The sequence below is a fragment of the Indicator indicator genome, chromosome 6 (assembly GCF_027791375.1).
Source record: "Indicator indicator isolate 239-I01 chromosome 6, UM_Iind_1.1, whole genome shotgun sequence".
Lineage (NCBI taxonomy): Eukaryota > Metazoa > Chordata > Aves > Piciformes > Indicatoridae > Indicator > Indicator indicator.
In genome coordinates this window covers 186,721-207,654 of record NC_072015.1, presented here as the reverse complement: position 1 = coordinate 207,654, position 20,934 = coordinate 186,721, and the positions used below count along the sequence as shown (strand labels likewise).

At 58.9% G+C, this 20,934-nt stretch overlaps 1 protein-coding gene across 1 annotated transcript in view; it reads right to left on the bottom strand.

Moving 5' to 3' along the window:
- Nucleotides 1-19,030: 19,030 nt before the first annotated feature.
- NFATC1 (nuclear factor of activated T cells 1) overlaps nt 19,031-20,934 on the bottom strand; it is a 70,012-nt gene continuing 68,108 nt past the window's right edge. The window contains exon 12 of the mRNA XM_054381943.1: nt 19,031-19,080. Within this exon, the coding sequence (XP_054237918.1) occupies nt 19,031-19,080 (50 nt within the window). The remainder of the gene's footprint in view (nt 19,081-20,934) is intronic.

The window sequence follows — 20,934 nt, the reverse complement described above, 5'->3', positions numbered from 1 at the left end:
CTTCGCATTCCGGTGCGAGGAAAAATGGTTGCGGGGATCGGAGGTGTTGGAGAGGCTGAGTCGTCCTCTGCGGGCAGCAGATAAATCCCTGGCCCGCCCCTCCGGGCAGGTGTTAACCCCCGCGGCTCCGGCAGCCAGCGGCAGAGAACCACCGCAGGGCTTTATCCTGCAGCCCCCACGTCCCCCTCCTCCTTTGCTGGTCTCTGATCAAAACTCGGGGCCAGTGCACGAGTGGGGTACAGGCAAACCAAGCTGCTAGGAGGTGAGCATCTGGGGAAGGTCTGGAGCAGGGTGGTTTGCTGATGGCACCATGCCAGGGGGTCAGCTCTGCACAACAACGTCTGAGGAGAAGCAGAGCCAGGAGGTTGCTCACCCAGGCTCCAAACAGCAATCCCCAGAGTGTGGGGTGAGCTCTGTGACACCTGCACAGCTGCGCAGCCAAGGGGCCCACAGCAGCTTTGCCTTCAAGGGGGTGCCCAAGGGTTAAGCACACGACCTGCCAGTGCCAGTGCTAGGCAGCTGGAGGGATGAGCAGGGAGCCTGGCAGCTCCCCGGCTGGCCTGGGGCATCCATCCTGCAGATTGCTGCTTTGTCCGGAGTCAGGAGCTGGCATTGATGCAGCTCCCGGGGCAGGATGCTCCCTGCTCAGCCCAGGTGCCAGGGAGGAGGTGGGCAGTGGGCAGTGCTTCACCCTCAGCTGCCCAGGGTGGCCCTGCAGCCTGGCAGGGGCTCGGGAGCTGTGTGGCAGCTGGGAGCTGTGTTTGGGGCAGGGGCACAACAGAGGGGGGCTGCTTCCCAAGGAGCAGGGGGATGGAGAGAACCTCAAAATGTGGGAAACACAAAATTCCAGCCCCAGTCTGAGTGCCCCTGGGAAAGGCAGAGCAGGGACTAGGGTCCCACAGTATCCTCCAGAGCAAACCTCCCACTTTGGGTCCAGCTCCTGCTGGGGACAGGATAGAGGTGTGGGAGGGGTGGGCTGAGTGGTGGACATTGCTCAGGCAGCTGGGAATGCTGGTGGGAAGGGAACAGAAGAAACATGGAATATAGGAAATATAAACTGTATGAAATGAGTGAAAGTTGAAATATGTGACATAGAGTCACAGAATGGCTCAGGCTGGAAGGGAGCTCAGAGCTCCTCTCCTCCAAGCTCCTGTCCATGCCCAGGGACACCTCTCAGCTACACTCAGCTGCTCAAGGCCTCATCCAGCCTGGCCTTCAGCACCCCCAGGCAGGAGGCAGCCACAGCCTCCCTGGGCAGCCTGTGCCAGAGTCTCACCCCCCTGGCACTGCAGAACTTCTGCCTCAGCTCCAGCCTCACCCTGCGCTGCCTCAGCTCCAAACCATTCCCCCTTGGCCTGGCTCCAGATACCCTCAGCAAAAGTCCCTCTGCAGGATCCCTTCCTGCAGGATGCTTTCAGGTCCTGGCAGGCAGCTCTGAGGTGCCCCTGGAGCCTTCTCCTCTGCAGGCTGCACACCCCCAGCTCCCTCAGCCTGTGCTCCCAGCAGAGCTGCTCCAGCCCTTGCAGCATCTTTGTGGCCTCCTCTGGCCTCTCTCCAGCAGCTCTGTGGCCTCCTCCTGCTGGGGCCAGCAGAGCTGGAGGCAGGATTGGAGGTGAGGTGTGAGCAGAGCCCAGGGGCAGAATCCCCTCTGCTGCCCTCTGCCCACGCTCCTCTGGCTGCAGCCCAGCAAGAAATAAATGAAATATGGAATACATGAAACATGAAATACAGGGGGTGTGAAATGCAGGGAGCTTGGGATGCAGGGAATGTGAGGTGAAGGCAGTATGGAGTGCAGGGAATGTGGGGTGCAGGAGCACTGCTGCTGGCTCTGCAGGTTGGAGGCTGGAGGCCCTCCCTGCCCTGCTGACCGATGTCAGTTTCCAGTGGCACATCCATTCCCCAGGCTCTCTGAACAGTTCTTATATTCATCAGCTCCCTAATGCCAGAGCCTCTCCTCCAGCACTCCCTTTCCTGTGACAGCCTCTGATAGCTTCATTCCTTCCCCCTCATTGCCTCATCCTTCTTGCCAGGTGCAGCCCCAGCTCCACTGCAGCAGCTCTGTCTCCTGTCCCCCCCGCCAGCAGCTCTCAGCAGCAACCTGAGCTGCCAAAGCTGCTGAGGAGGCAATCAGGGCTTTGTGTCCCTGGGGTGGAAGGAACCTTCGGGATCATGGAATCATGGAATGGGTTAGGGTGGAAGGGACCTTTGCACCCACTGCAAAGTTGTCTTGGGCAGCCCATGACCAGAGCTTCCTGAGCAGCACTTGGCAAGTCCAGTCCTGGGACCACTGCCTGCCCCTGCTGCAGGTGTGAGGGGAGTGCTGCAGCAGCTCAGCTCATAGAATCAGAAAGGTTTGGGTTGGAAGGGAGCTGCAGAGGCCACCCACCCCCACCCCCTGCACTCAGCAGGGACATCCTCCCCTACAGCAGGTTGCTCACAGCCTTCTCCAGCATCCCCTTGAACATCTCCAGGCCTGGGGCCTCAACCCCCTCCCTGGGCAACCTGCTGCAGTGTTCCAGCAGCCTCCTGCTGCACAACTTGTTCCTCACATCCAATCTCCATCTGCTCTGCTCTCATTTCAAACCATTGCCCCTGGTGCTGTCCCTGCAGCCCTTTGGGAGCAGTCTCTCTGCAGCCTGCTTGGAGCCCCTGCAGGTCCTGGCAGGCAGCTCTGAGGTCTGCCTGGAGCCTTCTCCTCTCCAGGCTGAACATTCTCCAATCCCTCCCTGGCCTTGTGGCAGAGCTGCTCCACCCTTGGATCATCTTGGTGGGGTGTCCCTGGTGGGGTGCCCTTGGTGGATGTTTATTCTGCAGTCTCTGGGCCAAAGCAGCCCCCACCTGTGGAGCTATCTATAAATACAACCCCAGCTGCTGTTCCAGGCAAAGATTCCTCATGCACGTCCCCAGCTGGTGTCTCACACTCATGCCCTGTGGTCAGTGAGTATGGTGTGAGTCCACCCTTAGTAGCAGGCTGAGAGTCACTTCCTCATGCCAGGGGAAAACCCAGAGCAGGGCTGGCAGCTGCCAGCTGCAGGAGCCTTGTCCAGCTGATGGAGCCTTTGCCTTCTGCAGCTCTCTATGGAAACATCTCCAATGCTGCTTGCACCTCACCTGCTGGGTGGTGCAAAGAGGCTTTGCAGTGCTGCACAAAGCCTGAGGAACCTTCTCCTAGCCCTTAAGAGACTCCAAGAGTCACCTTAGCAGCTGAGGTGCCTGAGAGCCAAGGTTAGCCCTGATGGAGCCTCATGCAGAGCCCAGAGAGCCTAACTCCCTCTGCCAACTTGGGTGCCCGAGGGGGAGTCCTCCCTGGTACACAGCTTCCATTGATCTCAAAGATGGAGCTGGAACTTGGTCTCTAGTGGCTGCTGGAATGAGCAGGCTGCTGCCTCATGGGGGGCAAACCTCTACCACCCCACTGAGTAAATGTCAATGCCAACAAAACTCCCCCACCCCTTAGTATCTATAAATACCAACAAACCTCTCCTACCGCACTTAATAAATACCAACAAACCTCTCCCACCCCACTTGGTATCAATGAATATCAATAAACCTTTCCCACCCCACTTGGTATCAATGAATATCAATAAACCTCTCCCACCCCACTTGGTATCAATGAATATCAATAAACCTTTCCCACCCCACTTGGTATCAATGAATATCAATAAACCTTTCCCACCCCACTCGGTATCAATGAATATCAATAAACCTTTCCCACCCTACTTGGTATCAATGAATATCAATAAACCTTTCCCACCCCACTTGGTATCAATGAATATCAATAAACCTTTCCCACCCTACTTAATAAATATCAATACCAACAAACCTCTTCCATCCCTCCTGGTATCAATAAATATCAGTAAACCTCTCCCACCCCACTCGGTATCAATACTTTGGTGCTTATTGAGGGGATCCTGGGCTCTGCCCTGCTCTGTTTCCCCTCTACGAGGCCAGAGCCCCCTCCTCACTGCCCCCTGCAGCGCAGCAGAGCTTCATCACTATGTGAGGTGGGGCAGTGCCAGCAGTGAGGACGGGAAGCAGGCAGCCCCTCGGTGCCTATCTCAGACCCGACCATGCCCCTAAAGAGAGCTCTGGGAGCAGAACCTGGGAGCCTGCAGCTATCTTTAGACAGACAAAACTTTGCGTCCAGCTCAGGCTGCTTCGATAGAGTCGAGCTCAGCACTTTATGGCTCTGCTCCTCCTCTGCCGGTGCCCTCCTGCTCCCCTGGCCCCTTCCCCACACGAATTCCAGGGGAAATGAGGGGAGGCTGAGCCAGAAGAAAAACCTATTTTAGGAGCTCTCGCCTCAAAAAAAAAAAAAGGCAGCTGGGAGCTGGCTGACTGCGGGGCTGCTGCCTTGGGAGGCTGTGCTAAATGGGTTCCCCCGGAGCTCCTTCCAAATGTTATGTTCCTCCCCCTGGTTATTTTTTGCTAACTGCCGATGCCTGCTCCTGCTGCCGAAACGCTGCGGTGCAATTTCCAAAGGTTAAGGTTTCCTTTTTCTGCTGCCCTTCCCCCGCCCCCACTTTGCATCTCCGGGGCTGCCAGAAATGCCAGCAGGATGCGAGCGCACCCTCGGCCCGGGCTTCTCCTCTGCCTCCGCGGATTCCGCTCCAAACTGAGGCCGGGAGCAGACACCTGGCAGCCTGGAGGGGCAGCTCCGGGAGAGCCTGTCAGGCTCTGCCTCGACGGGCACCAAGGGCTCTGTCCCCGACGGGCACCGAGGGCTCTGTCCCGACAGACAGCAATGGCACAGCTCTGTACCGACGGGCACCGAGGGCTCCGTCCCGACAGACAGCAATGGCACAGCTCTGTACCGACGGGCACCGAGGGCTCTGTCCCGACAGACAGCAATGGCACAGCTCTGTACTGACGGGCACCGAGGGCTCTGTCCCGACAGACAGCAATGGCACAGCTCTGTCCCGATGAGCACCGAGGGCTCTGTTCTGACAGACAGCAATGGCGCAGCTCTGTCCCGACAGACAGCAATGGCACAGCTCTGTCCCGACAGACAGCAATGGCGCAGCTCTGTCCCGACAGACAGCAATGGCACAGCTCTGTCCCGATAGACAGCAATGGCACAGCTCTGTCCCGATGGGCACCAAGGGCTCTGTCTCGACAGACAGCAATGGCACAGCTCTGTCCCGACAGACAGCAATGGCACAGCTCTGTCCCGACAGACAGCAATGGGGCAGCTCTGTCCCGACAGACAGCAATGGGGCAACTCTGTCCCGACAGACAGCAATGGGGCAGCTCTGTCCCAACAGACAGCAATGGGGCAGCTCTGTCCCGATGGGCACCGAGAGCTCTGTCTCGACAGACAGCAATGGCACAGCTCTGTCCTGACAGGCAGCAATGCCACAGTTCTGTCCCGACAGGCAGCAATGGGGCAGCTCTGTCCCAACAGGCAGCAATGGCGCAGCTCTGTCCCGGTCGGCTCCCCCCGGGGTGCCTGGAGAGCTCCCTGACCGCAGCACCCTGCAGTTCCCATGTCCCCTGCAGGTTTCTCTGCAGGCTGTGGGTAGGCCCAACCCAGAAGCTGCTCAAAAAAGGGGAAGTTCAGCTCAAGCACAACTTATTTTCATCCTGCTGCTTCCTTTTTCTCCTGCTCTGAATAGTTTGCTGAGTAGTGGCTGAGACGCCTGGGCCAGGAAAGTCCCTGGGGGAGTTCAGGCACCACTTGTGCCCAGGGGTTTGGCATTACAAAAGATCTAAGCAGCAGCTGGCACTTCCCTGGCAGCCTGTCCTGCAGCTTCGGTGACCCTTGGGCAGAGCTCTCCTCTGGGGAGACCATCCCCAGGGTTCTGCAGCTCCTTCCCTGGGAGCCAGCAGTGCCACCCCAGCACCAGGTGCTGTGACTTTGGCTTGAGGGCCCCCAGGGCTGGGCAGGGTCCTGCCATTGACAGCTCCCAGGCAGTGCTCTCTGGGGACGGAACAGAGACACCTCAGCTGCTGCTGGGCCACCAAAGGCCCCTGAGGAGGTCAGGTGGAAAGAGCACCACAAACCAGGAGGGGTTTGTGACATCCTGGGGACTGTGGTGCAAAGAGCACAGGAACAGGAAGGGCTGGGGCAGGGCCAGGGAAGGAAAAGCCCTCCAGGACCATCCAGCCCAACCCCACCCATGGCCACCAAACCATGGTCCCTAGTGCCATGGCCATGCCCTCAGAGATCACCCAGCAAAACCACCAACCCACCCCCACCATGGCCACCAAACCATGGTCCCAAGTGCCATGGCCACAGCTTCCTGAAGCCTTCCAGGAATGGGGACTCCACCACCTCCCTGGGCAGCCTGTGCCAGTCCCTGACCACTACTCCTTCCACTCTATCTTTGGAGGGGGAATGGAACATCTTGCTGGTAGCCATTGCCTTGGTGGCCACCACCTCACACTGGGCTCCTCCCAGGAGAGGAGATTCCTGACCTCCTGGGGGTTAACATTGGCCATGGTGGTGTTGGGTTGATGGTTGGCCTGGATGAGCTCAGAGGTGGTGGCCATGGCTCAGCAGGGCTTGGTTGGAAAAGCTCTCTAAGGTCACAGAGTGCCTCCATGAACACAGGACCACATGGCCATCAAACCATGTCCCAAAGTGCCATGGGTGTGACATGGACCTTGAGGGTCATAGAATCATGGAATGGTTTGGGTTGGAAGGGACCTTCAAGCTCATCCAGTTCCAACCCCACCAGCCCAGGTTGCTCAAGGCCTCATCCAGCCTGGCCTGGAGCACCACCAGGCAGGAGGCAGCCACAGCCTCCCTGGGCAGCCTGTGCCAGTCTCACCCCCCTGGCACTGCAGAACTTCTGCCTCAGCTCCAGCCTCCCCCCTGCTCTGCCTCAGCTCCAAACCATTCCCCCTTGGCCTGGCTCCAGATCCTCTCAGCAAAAGTCCCTCTGCAGGATTCCTTCCTGCAGGATGCCTTCAGGTCCTGGCAGGCAGCTCTGAGGTGCCCCTGGAGCCTTCTCTTCTGCAGGCTGCACACCCCCAGCTCCCTCAGCCTGTGCTCCCAGCAGAGCTGCTCCAGCCCTTGCAGGAGTGTGGGACAGAGGAGATGAAGAAGAAGAAAGAAGAAGAAAGACGAAAGAAGATAGACGAAAGAAGAAAGAAGAAAAAAGAAGAAAGAAGAATAAGAAGAAGAAAGAAGAAGAAAGAAGAAGGAGAAAGAAGAAGAAAGAAGAAGGAGAAAGAAGAATGGAGACCATGAGCAGGAACCAAATGTGGGAGAAGGGAAAAAGGCAGAGGGAAAGGGGAAGGAAAAAAAAACTGTGGGACCAAAATACTTAACAGGGAGGGAAATGATGTGGAGGGGAAAGAGCCCCTGGAAAGGAGCCAAGAAAGAAGAGCAGGAGGTGAGGGCTTGGCAGGGAGATAAGGAACAGCAACAAAGGAGCAGATCGGAGACTTTATCTGCTGGGGACTGCTGCCAAAACAAGATAGAGCCCCGCGGGAGCCTCTGCTGCTCAGCTGCCCCGGGGCATTGCCACGGGGGGGGAGGGCACGACCCAGGAACGCAGCTCTGGAGGGCTGCCAGCGCTGGGAACCCCACGGGAGGGAAGCCCAGACCTGGCACAACCCAGACCCAGGAGGACAGCCCAGGCCCAGGAGCTGTGGCTGTGCCAGGGCCTGAGAACCCTTCCAGACCTCTCCTCACCTCCAGCCCATGCTCAGGTGGTGCTAGCACAGCAGCAACTCTTCCCTGCTCCTCCTGCAGCAACCTTGCTTGGCACAGTAATCCTCCCTCACCACCACCACGCTGCAGCCTAGTTACAGCCTGAGCTAATTGCAGCCTCCCTCAGCTGCCAGGAGTGCCACACCTCAAAGCCTTCTGAGCATTCCTCCAAGCCCTGCTCTGCTCCAGCCACTGCTGGTCTGCAGGGTGGGGATGGTCATAGAACCACAGGATGGCTTGGGTGGAAAAAGCCCTCTGAGGTCATCCAGTGCAGCCACCAGCCCAGCACCACCATGGCCACCAAACCCTGGCCCCAGGTGCCACAGGTCCCTTGAACCTCTCCAGGGATGGGGACTCCACCACCTCCCTGGGCAGCCTGTGCCAGTCCCTCACCACTCTTGCAGCAAAGAAATTTTTCCTCCTCTCCAACCTCACCCTCCCCTGGCACAATTTCAGGACATTTCCTCTTCTTCTATCACCTGATCCCAGGCAGCAGAGCCCAACCCCCACCTGGCTCTCAGGGAGCTGCAGAGAGCAATGAGGTCTCCCCTCAGCCTCCTCCAGGCTCAATCCCCCCCAGCTGCTCCTCCCCAGCCCTGCTCTCCAGACCCTTCCCTGAGGCTGCCCCTCCCTGACCCTCTCCAGCCCTCAGTGTCCTGTGCTGGTTGGGGCTGGAGCAGACTCTCAGCTCATGGAGCCCAAGCACAAGGCAGTGATGCCAACTGCCCTGTGGGCCCTGCAGGCAGAGCCCTGCTGGGGGAAGGTTCCTGATGCTGCCAGAGGGACATCTGCTGAGTCAGCACCACCCTGGCACCTCAGGTGCTGTGCCAGCAGAGAGCAGGGCAGGGCCCTGCTATGGGGGATGCTGAGGAGGAGAAGGAGACCAAAGTGCCCAGTGCTGACCAAGAGCAGGCCTGCCAAGAAACAGCTTCCAGGGCCCAGGAGTCCATGGGGCTGGTGCCAGTTGCACTGTAGGGCACTGGGCACAGGGATTGGCTGCAGCCTGCTCTGCTCACTGTGCCTGGTGCCAGAGTTTGGTGGCCATGGTGGTGCTGGGCTGCTGGTTGGAGTCAATGACCTTCCAGGCCCCTTCCACCCAGAGCAATTCTCTGATTCCCTCAGGGTGCCAGGCTGTGGTGTGACACCCACAGCAACCACCTGGTGCCTCTCCCTTGTCCTCTGCACCCAGGGCAGGTGCCCAGGCCCCGCTGGGGTCTCCTTAAGGGGGCTGCCCTGTGCCTGCTGCCAGGCTGCAGCCGGGCATGCTGCGGGCAGGTTCCTTTGGCTGCCTGGCGCCTGGGCTTGGGGAAGAAAGGAGCCTTGGAGAGAGCCCTGAGGGCTGCGGCTGCTGGGGAGGGGTCGCCACAGCCGCAGGGAGCAGCGAAGCGGCTGCAGCAGCGCCGTCTAGACAGACTCCCACGGCCTGACCTTTGGGGTGCTGCCCGCCCGGCCCCGCTGACTCAGCGCAGCCCCTCCGCCCCGCGGCCCTAGGAGCGCCCGGGGAGGCTGCAGCCAGGCGCCGGGAACCGCCTCCGGCTGCCGGGCAGCTCCCGGTGGCGCCCTCCAGGGGCAGCCCTCCAGCGGTGTCCTCCAGTGGCGGCGGCCTCCAGTGGCGGCCTCTAGCAGTGCCCTCCAGGTGGCGCCCTCCAGCGGCGCCCTCTAGCGGCACCCTCCTGTCTGCCTCCTGTCCTCTGAGCTGTGCCCAGGGATCCTCTGTGGTTATCACTCAGGGCTCTGTGGCACTTTGCATTCACACATTCTTCGCACGGCTTGGGCTGGAGGGGACCTTGGAGACCATCCATGGCCAACCCTCCTGCCATGGGCAGGGACCTTGGAGACCATCCAGTCCCAGCTTCCACCTCCCACTAGCCCAGAAGTGCCCTCCTGCACTGGCAGCCATGGCTGGGCTGCAGCCAGAGGAGTGTGGGCAGAGAGCAGCAGAGAGGATTCTGCCTCTGGGTTCTGCTCTCCTCAGACCTCACCTCCAATCCTGCCTCCAGCTCTCCTCTCCCTGAGAGGAGGCTGCAGTCAGTGGGGGTTGGGCTCTGCTCCCCAGTCTGAAGTGACAGAAGGATAGGAAATGACCTCAAGCTGCACCAGGGGAGGGTTAGATTGGAGAGGAGGAAAAAAATTCTTTGCTGCAAGAGTGGTCAGGGATTGGCACAGGCTGCCCAGGCAGGTGGTGGAGTCCCCATCCCCAGAGGTGCTCAAGGGAGCTGTGGCCATGGCCCCTGGGGACAGGGTTTGGTGGCCCCTGGGGATAGGATTGGATGTCCCCTGCAGGCCACCCCAGGCCCCCACAAGTCACAGGCAGTTCCCAGCCTGCTTTTAGCAGCACCTTTGCCATCCCCTTGGCTCTGGTGGTGCCACCCACAGCTCTCAGGAGGGGGCTGTGGGGAGCCCAGCCCCATGGGCATGAAGGGATCAGCAGAGGACAGCTGCCCTCCTGTGCTGTGCCCTGGGGGCTGCCCTTCAGCACAGCTCTCAGCTCACACTCACAGGCGTAGGAAGCCCCAGAGGAGGTCCTGCCAGGTGGCATCCTCCTCCTGCCTGCTCCTCAAGGTTGGAGGAGGGCTTGGCACAGCTGGCAGGAGAGGAGGCTGCAGAGCTTCTCCAAGGCCACCCTTGCCTGAGGTCTCCTGTGGGGACCAAAAGCTGCACCACGAGGCCACCAGAAGAGAGGTTCCTCTGCTGCCGGCTGCCTTGGTGATGCTCTGCTGCTCTCCAGGCTGGCTCTCACCCGGGGGCTCCTGTGTCAGGGCTGGGCTGTGCTGGCAGTTGGAGCTCTGCCAGCCCTCCACCAGCTCTGCCCAGGGATGAGCTCCAAGTTTCCCTGCTCCCCTCCATGTGCCTCCAGGGGTCTTCTCCCCACACCTGGCTCCAGCTGTTTGCTGCCCACTGCCTGCAGGCTACTGCTCTGCTCCTCCCGCACAGCCTCCTGGGCTGGGCCCCCCCAGCGCTGCAGCCCCCTCGCCCCTGCCCCCTGCCCTGCTCAGCAGTGCCCAGCAGTGCCCCAGCTGGGGCTGTGGGGTCAGCTGGGTGAGGGGAGGGCAGCACCATGTTGGTGGTGCCAAGGGCAGGGGCAAGGCAGCAAGGAGCAGCCTGGCTTGGTGAGGCTGCTCACAGCTGGCTGAGTGCCAGATTGGCTCTGCTCCTGCCAGCCTGAGAGGAAGGGGCAGGAATCTTGGAACCATGGAGTTGTTTGGGTGGGAAAAGTCCTCTGAGGTCATGCAATCTGCCATCAGCCCAGCACCACCATGGCTACCAAACCATGGCCCCTGGTGCCATGGCCATGACCTCTAAAGGTTATGGAGTCCAAGCATCAGCCCAGCACCACCATGGCCACCAAACCCTGCCCCAGAGTGCCATATCCATGACCTCTGAGCTCATCCAGGCCAACACCAACCCAACACCTCCATGGCCACCACATGTCCCCAAGTGCCATGGCCACAGGGTTCTGGACCACCCCCAGGGGTGGTGACTCCACCACCTCCCTGGGCAGCCTGTGCCAGGCTCAGAGCTCCAAGGCTCAGAGGCTGCTTGAAGCTCCTTAAAATGAGTGCCAGAAGGAGCAGGAGGAGGCCCAGCCCCTCTCTGCCTCCTCCTCCTCCTCCTCCTCTTGGGGAGCCCTCCCTGGGGTGCTGCTTGGGGTCTCCCCCAGCTCTGCTGCCTTGCTGCCTGCAGCTGCCCTGGCAGCCCCCAGCTCATTCCAAGCCGAGCCTGGGGCTGCTTTGGTGCCAACCTGGGCTCAGTTTCACCTCCACTTGCTGCCCTGGCAGCCCTCCAGCACATTTTTGAGGCCCAGAGGAGCCAGAGAAGGGAAATTCTGAAGTTTTTAACAGGTTGAGGTTTTTTTCTTTTTTGGGGGGGCTTGTTTTTTATCATCCAGCCAAACCTGGCTGGAATTTCAGGGATGAAAGGAAAAAGGCTCTGCTCCAGCCCAGGGGCTCTGTCCCTGCCAAGCTCAGACAATGGAGGGGTTGGAGTCTGCAGAAGGGTGAAAGGAGGCTGTTTTACAACGGAAAAAGTGAGGCAGGCTGGGCCCAGGCCAGCTGGTAGCAGGCAGGAGGACACAGAAGGGGCTGGGAGCAGAGCTGTGCACAGCAGTGGGTACCCAGCACCACTGCCCTGCCGCCTCCAGGCTCCTGCAGCTACCCTCTGCAGGTGCCCAACCTGCCCAGCTCCAGCTCTCTCCTCAGCTCTGGGCTTTGCTGCTCCCTCCAGCAGGTTTCCTGCCCACACCAAACCCTCCCTGCACCTCCAGCTCACCCCTGGCTTGGCTCCTGAGGCCTCCTTCACCACCTACCTGGAGCCTGCAGCTCAACCTTGCCCCAAGCCAGCCTGGCCTGAGAGCTTCCCCTGGCAGTGGGCAGGGCAGCCTGGCCAGCAGCTGCCACAAGCCCTGCACCAGCCCCTGGGGGGCTGAGAGGCTCAGGAGGTGGTGGTTGTCAGGCTGAGCCTTCACTGGACCTGCAGGAAAAGGGCCTTGGGGGTGCTGGGTGCCAGCAGCTGGATGTGAGCCAGCAGAGTGCCCAGGTGGGCAAGGAGGGTACCAGCAGCCTGGCCTGGAGCAGCAGCACCAGGGCAGGGATTGTGCCCCTGGGCTGGGCACTGGGGAGGGCACACCTTGAGAGCTGGGTTCAGTTTTGTGCCCTCACTGCCAGAAGGACACTGAGGGGATGGAGCAGGGCAAGGGAAGGGCAACCAGGCTGGGGAAGGGTCTGGGGAACAGGGCTGGGGAGGAGCAGCTGAGGGAGCTGGGGAGGGGGGGTTGAACCTGGAGGAGGCTGAGGGAGACCTCATTGCTCTCTGCAGCTCCCTGAGAGGAGGCTGCAGCCAGGTGGGGGTTGGGCTCTGCTCCCTGGTCTGAAGTGATAGAAGAAGAAGAAGAAATGACCTCAAGCTGCACCAGGGGAGGGTTGGGTTGGAGAGGAGGAAAAACTTCTGTGCTGCAAGAGCAGTGAGGGACTAGCACAGGCTGCCCAGGAGGGTGGTGGAGTCCCTGTGCCTGGGGGTGCTCAAGGGAGCTGTGGCCATGGCTCCTGGGGACAGGGTTTGGTGTCCCCTGGAGACAGGGTTGGGTGTCCCCCAGGGACAGGGTTTGGTGTCCCCTGCAGGCCACCCCTGCCCCTCAGACGTCAGAGGCAGTTCCCAGCCTGCTTTTAGCAGCCGCTTTGCCTTTTCCTCCCCTCTGGTGGTGCCACCCACGGCTCTCAGGAGGGGGTTGCGGGGAGCCCAGATTTGGTTTTACCAGGCCTGAGCTTCTCCTGCGTGGTGGCCCTGCCTGAGCCATGCACTTTGTCCCCACACCCCCCTGGCATTGCAGCAACCCCCAGGGGTGGATCTGCTGAGGGAAGCTGGGGTGGCTGCTGGAGGTACCCCTGGCACCCTGTGCCCAGCAGCACTGCCAGGGCTCTCCTGTGCCTGCTGCCTTATGCTGAAGCCAGGTGGGCACTGCCATGGATCAGCCTTCAGGTGATGCCTTGGGGGTGAAGGTGGCACTGGGCAGGGGCAGGGGCAGGTCCCTCCTGCAGAGCTGCTGTGTGCCAGGAGAGCAGCAGAGGGTCCTGGCCCAGGCTGTAGGCTCAGCCTGGTGGGTCCAGCCCCTGACTCCCCAGACACTGAGTGAGGGCTTCCTGTGCCCCCTCCCCTCCTGCTGCTGCCCTTCCAGGGCAGTGCTGCCACCCACAGAGAACCTGGGGCACAACCTCCCACACCACTCTGCAGCCTGGGGCAGTGCCAGGGCCTGTTTGCATGGCAGAGCTCAGCAGCAATCATGTGAAGGGCTGCACCCAGGGCAACACCTGGGCCCCCCATGCTGCCAGGGCAGTGAGGAGGGCATGACCCAGTGCTGGGCTCCCCTGGCAGGGCTCCTGTGCCCAGGTCAGCTCCACCTCAGCTCAGCTCCACCTCCCCTCAGCTCCATCTCACCTCAGCTCCAGCACAGCTCAGCTCCACATCACCTCAGCTCCATCTCAGCTCAGCTCCACCTCCCCTCAGCTCCATCTCAGCTCAGCTCAGCTCCACATCACCTCAGCTCCATCTCAGCTCAGCTCCACCTCCCCTCAGCTCCATCTCAGCTCAGCTCAGCTCCACCTCAGCTCAGCTCCAGCACAGCTGAGCTCCATCTCAGCTCAGCTCCACCTCAGCTCAGCTCCAGCACAGCTCAGTTCCACCTCAGCTCAGCTCCATCTCACCTCAGCTCCACCTCAGCTCAGCTCCATCTCACCTCAGCTCCAGCACAGCTCAGCTCCCCTCCATCTCAGCTCAGCTCAGCTCAGCTCCATCTCAGCTCAGCTCCATCTCAGCTCAGCTCCACCTCAGCTCAGTTCCATCTCAGCTCAGCTCTACCTCACCTCAGCTCCACCTCAGCTCAGCTCCAGCACAGCTCAGCTCCACCTCAGCTCAGCTCCACCTCAGCTCAGCTCCATCTCAGCTCAGCTCCACCTCAGCTCAGCTCCATCTCAGCTCAGCTCCACCACACCTCAGCTCAGCTCCATCTCAGCTCAGCTCCACCACACCTCAGCTCCACCACACCTCAGCTCCACCACACCTCAGCTCCATCTCAGCTCAGCTCCATCTCAGCTCAGCTCCACCTCAGCTCAGCTCCATCTCACCTCAGCTCCACCTCAGCTCAGCTCCATCTCAGCTCAGCTCCACCACACCTCAGCTCCATCTCAGCTCCACCACACCTCAGCTCAGCTACTCCTCAGACCCACTTCAGCGAGGCAGGTCCTGGCCAGGTGCCCATTGTGCCCAGCTGTGTGGGCAGCATCAGCCCCAGACCTCCCCCCCTCCACACCCCAGGCTGCTGGGGCACAGCTGCAGGCAGGGCAGGGCTGCAGCTGCCACCACAGCACCACACACCTCAGGTGAGCCAGCACCCAGAACTGCCCCAGAGGACCCTCCTTAGCCCCCAGCACGATGCCTGCCACGAGGCCTTTCCCCTCCATACCTGGTGGGGGGAACCATGGTGAGAGGCTGCCAGCAGGACGCCCCGTCCTCCCCTGCTACCCCACAAAACGAGATGGTGTCCAAAATGTTCTGCTTTTGGCTTTATTTCATCAATACAGAGACAGGAGAGGCAGCATCTTCCATTATCCAGCCTTGAAGGGAGGGAACACCTGCAGTGGGTTGGGTTGGGTTGGGTTGGGTTGGGTTGGGTTGGGGTGGGGTGGGTTGAGTTGGGTTGGAGTTTGTTTTCCCCCCCCTCCCCCCCAAAATAGCTTAAAGGGGAAAAATCCCAAGAAGGATGCAGGAGGTACAACATCTGCAAGCCATGCAGCTGAGAACCTGGCTGAAAGGGAAGCTGTGGAGCGTCCTGTGCTGGACAAGCCTCACCCAAGGGCTTTATCCAAGTCCCACAGCAGGCAGGTTGGAGCAGATGACCTCTGGGGGCCCCTTCCGACCTGGGCCCATTCCATGAGCTACGAGTTTAAAAAAAAATAAAAATTGCTTTGGCATGAGCAGAGGTTCCCTGTCTGCACTTTGGGGACCTTTCTGAGAGAACAGAAGGTGAGGAGTCTGTGGAGCCCATCCCCTCCCCTCCTTGGCAGCCAGCATCCTTGGGTGGAGCAGAGTCTGTCTAGAGCAGGCTGCCAGGCCAGGCTCCAGGCTGCTGCTGTCAGCAGGCTGCAAGCAGAGGAGCTGGAGGTACCTGGGTTTGTCTACAGGCCAAGGAGAAATGCTGGCTTGAGGTGAAGAGAAGGAAGATTTGTCGAGATGCCTTCAAAGGAACCACTCTAAGGCTGGTGCCCAGCAGAAGGTGGCTTCAGTGAGTCTATGTCCTAGCTACAGGGCAAAGCTGCTCGGCTGGCAGCCTCCGGGAGATGCTCCATGCAAGGGCTACAGAGCTGAGTACAAGGGCTGGGCTTAAACAGGGCTGGGGGTACACAGCTGAGCAGGACCAGGCCACGAGGAGGACCTGGCTGTGGGGAGGCCTAGGCCACGAGGAGGACCTGGCTGTGGGGAGGCCTAGGCCAAGAGGAGGACCAGGCCAGGAGGAAGAGCAGGCCAGGAGGAGCCCCAGGCCATGAGGAGGAGGCCCAAGCCAGGAGCTGTCCTGCACAAGCCAGGAGCTGTTCTTCACAAGCCCCGCCGGCTGTCCTCGTCCCCCAGCGGCGTGCCAGCCGTGCCCGCTATGGCCGCGGCGGAAGCTCCCTGCGTCTGGCGGCGTGAGGGCGAAGCGCGCAGGGAGCTGCAGTGCAGGCGGAGGCCAGCAGGGGGCGCAGAGGCCTAAGGCACAGGGCGGCTGCAGCGCTTCCTGCGTGTGCCGAGGTCCGGAGCCCGGCGGCTGCCGGAGCGCTCCCGCGGGGCGCGGGTGTGGGAGCACAGTTTGTTTAATGTTAACTTTATTCTTAGTTCAATTTTAATTTATATTTAATTTTAAAAGGCTTTAATTTTTATTTTTTATTCTCCTTTTTCTCTTATTTTAATTTTAATTTTTTAACTTATAATTTTGTTTTCACCTTCATTTTTTCATTTTAATTCGCATTTTGATTTTTATTCTGTTTAAAATTTATTTTCCTTCCATTTTTATCTTAAATTTTGATTATTTTCCTTTTAGCTTTAATTGTAATTTTAATTTCATTGTTATTTCTCATCTTTAATTTTAAATTAAACTTTATTATACATTTTATTTACAATGTAATTTAAAAGTTAACTTCAGTTTCATTTTAGTTTAAATTTAAATTTTAAATTAAATTTTAACTCTTCATTTTATTTTTCTTCTAAATTGTTTAAAATTTTCATTTTCGTTCAAATTTAATTTTTAATATTAATTTTTCATTTATATTTCATTTTATCTTTCATTCAAATTTATTTTATCTTTCATTAAACTTTAAATTCTATTTTAAAATTTCATTTGTCATTTAAATTTTCATTTAAATGTTAATTTTAAATTGAACTCTAAATTTGATTTAAAATTTCCATTTAATTTTATTTTAAATTTAAAATTTAATTTCAATTTTAATTTTTATTTTAAAATTCTGGTTTAATATTTTTATCTTTAAAATTAAAATGAGAATGGAAACAAAAATGAAAACGAGAATTCAATGGAAAACAGAAAGAGCTGAGTCCCAGTGCACACCTGGGCCGTGCACACACCCCTCTGCCATGCCCACACCCCGCTGTCCTGGGCTGCCTGCTGGCTGTGCCCAGCCCTGCAGTGCCCAGCCCCAGCCCGGGGGCAGCCCCTCCAGAGCCGCAGGGCAGACTGGGGGAGGAAAGGAGGTGGGTTGGAAACCTCTGCCCCTTGCCAGGCAGGCAGCAGCAGCTCTGGGGCTGAACATCAGAGCTCAGCGAATTGTCCACCTCCATAGCTCCAGAGGTTACCTCCTGGGTCCACATCCCCAGAGGTTACCTCCTGGTTCCACATCCCCAGAGGTTACCTCCTGGTTCCATCTCCAGAGGTTGGCTCCTGGTTCCACATCTCCAGAGGTTAGCTCCTGGTTCCATCTCCAGAGGTTAGCTCCTGGTTCCACATCTCCAGAGGTTAGCTTCTGGTTCAACATCTCCAGAGGTTAGCTTCTGGTTCCATATCTCCAGAGGTTAGCTTCTGGTTCCATATCTCCAGAGGTTAGCTCCTGGTTCCACATCTCCAGAGTTTAGCTCCTGGTTCCATCTCCAGAGGTTAGCTCCTGGTTCAACATCTCCAGAGATTACCTCCTGATTCCGTCTCCAGAGGTTAGCTCCTGGTTCCACATCTCCAGAGGTTAGCTCCTGGTTCCACATCTCCAGAGGTTAGCTTCTGGTTCCACATCTCCAGAGGTTACCTCCTGGTTCCATCTCCAGAGGTTACCTCCTGGTTCCATCTCCAGAGGTTAGCTCCTGGTTCCCCATCTCCAGAGGTTAGCTCCTGGTTCCATTTTGAGAGGTTAGCTCCTGGTTCCACATCTCCAGAGGTTAGTTCTTGGTTCCACATCTCCAGAGGTTAGTTCTTGGTTCCACATCTCCAGGGGTTAGCTCCTGGTTCCCCATCTCCAGAGGTTAGCTCCTGGTTCCACATCTCAAGAGGTTAGCTCCTGGGTCCGTCTCCAGAGGTTAGCTCCTGGTTCAACATCTCCAGAGGTTAGCTCCTGGTTCCCCATCTCCAGAGGTTAGCTCCTGGTTCCATCTCCAGAGGTTAGCTTCTGGTTCCCCATCTCCAGAGGTTAGCTCCTGGTTCAACATCTCCAGAGGTTACCCCCTGGTTCCATCTCCAGAGGTTAGCTGCTGGTTCCCCATCTCCCGAGGTTAGCTCCTGGTTCCACATCTCCAGAGGTTAGCTCCTGGTTCCACATCTCCAGAGGTTAGCTCCTGGTTCCATCTCCAGAGGGTAGCTCCTGGTTCCATCTCCTGGGGCTCAGCTCAGGAGAGTCCTTTCCCTGGTGCCCAGGAGGTTCCTTTCCCTGGTGCCCAGGAGGTTCCCTTCCCTGGTGCCCAGGAGGTTCCTTTCCCTGGTGCCCAGGAGGTTCCTTACCCTGGTGCCCAGAAGGGTCCTTACCAAGCTGCTCTCAGGACTCCAGGGCTCATCTGCAGGGCATTAAGGTGCAGATGCAGGGCAGAAGAAAGCTGAGATGATGCCACCAGCCAGGAGGCCTCCTGGCGTGGGCTGGGCTCTGGTGGCCGAGGCCAGGCACAGCTAGCAGAGGCTGGGCACAGCTAGCAGAGGCTGGGCACGGCTGGCAGAGGCTGGGCACGGCTGGCAGAGGCTGGGCACGGCTGGCAGAGGCTGGATAGTGCCAGCAGAGGCTGGACATGGCTGGCAGAGGCTTGGCACTGCTGGCAGAGGCTGGATAGTGCCAGCAGAGGCTGGACATGGCTGGCAGAGGCTAAGCACAGCCAGCAGAAGCTGGGCACCGCCGTCAGAGGCTGGGCATGGCTGGCAGAGGCTGGGCACTGCCAGCAGAGGCTGGGCACAGCTGGCAGAGGAGGAGCTGCAGGAGCTCTGGAAGGCCTGCAGCTGCCTGGCTGGAGCAGGAGCTCCTCTCCACACCCTGCCCCAGGATGCCAGGCTCCAGAGCTCCTGCACCTCCCAAGGCTTCCCAGGCTCAAAGCCTGCTCGGGTAAGGCACTGCCAGGGCCGTGTGCCCCTGGGGCCATGCCCAGAAGGGCAGCGCTGGGCAGGAGCTGCCAGGCTTTAGGCAACCTCCCCTGGTTCTGTCCCCTCTGAGCCTCTCCTCTCCTCCCTCCCTTTGAGATGAAGTCCTTCCAGGGGCTCCTGCTGCAGCAGCTGGAGGCTGAGGAGCTCTGCTGTGAGCCAGAGGTGAGTCTTCAGTTCCTGGGGTGGGGTGAGGTGGAAGAGCGGAGTGGTGCCAGGCCTGGGTGCCTGCTGCTGCCCAGCAAGGCCAGAGGTGTCTGTGGGTTTGATGCCAGGTCTGGGGGCGACAGCTAGGAGTGGGCATTGGTGCTGGAGAGGTCGTTCCTTATAATCTCATTTACTGCAACGAGAGAAGAGAAGAGGACTTGGTCAGCAGTGTCCTGCTGCAGGAGGTTCTCTGCAGCACACAGCCCCCCCCCCAGGCCTGGCATCTGCTCCTGGGCTCAGCCCGGGGCCTGTGGCACCAGCAGGAGGTCAGCAGAGGGCTGCCCAAGGCAGGGGAGGTACTCAACGCCCTGGGCAGCAGCACGACCACAGCAGCTCCCTGCAGCCCGGGGGGCATCCAACACTTCCCATTCCCAGGGGCACAGACTGGGCACTGTCCTGGGCACAGGCAGCAAAGAGCAAGCCAAGGCAGCCCAGAGGAATCCACTGCCCTGGAGCTGGCAGCAGCCAGGAACCCCTCCTGCCATGGTGCCCAGCACATGTGGGCATCCAGTCCCTGCTGCCACCCACACAGACACATCACAGAATCATTCTGGGGCTGGGAGGGACCTCTGGAGGTCACCCAGCCCAACCCCTGCCCCCAGGGGCACCCAGGGCAGGGCACACAGAACACAGCCAGGTGGAGCTTGAAAGTCCCCAGAGCAGGAAACTCCACAGCCCCTCTGGGCAGCCTGCTCCAGGCCCCCAGCAATCTCACACCAAAGAAGGTTTTCCTCATGCTGAGGTGGAACCTCCTGGGTTCCAGTTTGTGTCCCACCACAGGACACCACTGAGCAGATCCTGACCCTTCTCCTGGTCCCCACCCTCCAGGTGCTTGCAAACACTGCTCAGGGCCCCTCTCAATCTTCTCTTTCTGAGGGGAGGGCTGAGCAAGCTCCAAGCCTTGGCAAGAGGCAGAGGACAAAAGACCCAAGCCTGCCATCTCCACTGACAACGTCCTGTTTGCTCTCCTCAGAAGCCTTCTCCTCCCCCTCCCTGTGTCCCCCTACAGCCCACCCAGCTCCAGAGCTTTCCCACACTCCAGCCCTGGCCCTTTATCAGCTATGAGCTCTGGCAGAGGGGCAGGAAATGACTGCACTTGGCCAAGGCCCTCTGCAGCCTGCACAGCACTCCCACCCCTGCCATCTCCATCCTGCCATTTCCACCCCACCCCTGTCAGCTCAACCCAACCCCTGCTAGCTCCACCCACCCCCTGCCATCCTGCAATGGGTTGGATTGGGTTGGACACCATTGCATTTGGTTGGGTAGATTTGGGTAGGATTGGGTTTGATTGGGTTGGGTAGGGTAGGGTTGGGTTGGGTTGGGGAGGGTTGGGTTGGATAGGATTGGGTTGGGTAGGGTAGGGTTGGGTTGTGTTGGGTTGCATTGGGTGGGGTAGGGCAGGGTTGGGTTGGGTAGGGCTGAGTTGGGTAGGGTTGAGTTGGGTAGGGTAGGGTTGGGTAGGGTAGGGTTGGGTCTGGTTGGGTTTGATTGGGTTGGGTAGGGTAGGGTTGGGTTGGGGAGGGTTGGGTTGGGTAGGGTTGGGTTGGATAGGATTGGGTTGGGTAGGCTTGGGTAGGGCAGAGTAGGGTTGGATTGGGTAGGGTTGGGTTGGGTTGGGTAGGGTAGGGTTGGGTTGCGTTGGGTTGGGTAGGGTAGGGTTGGGTTGGGTATGGTTGAGTTGGGTAGGGTAGGATTGGGTTGGGTATGGTTAGGTTGGGTTGGGTTGGGTCTGGTTGGGTTGGGTTGGGTTAGGTTGGGTTGGGTTGGGTAGGGTTGGGTTGGGTATGGTTAGGTTGGGTTGGGTTGGGTAGGGTTGGGTTGGGTCTGGTTAGGTTGGGTTGGGTTGGGTAGGGTTGGGTTGGGTAGGGTTGGGTTGGGTTGGGTTGGGTCTGGTTGGGTTGGGTTGGGTTGGGTTGGGCTGGGTTAGGTCTGGTTGGGTCTGGTTGGGTTGGGTTGCGTCCCACACTGAGGGTTCTCAGCTCTGCAG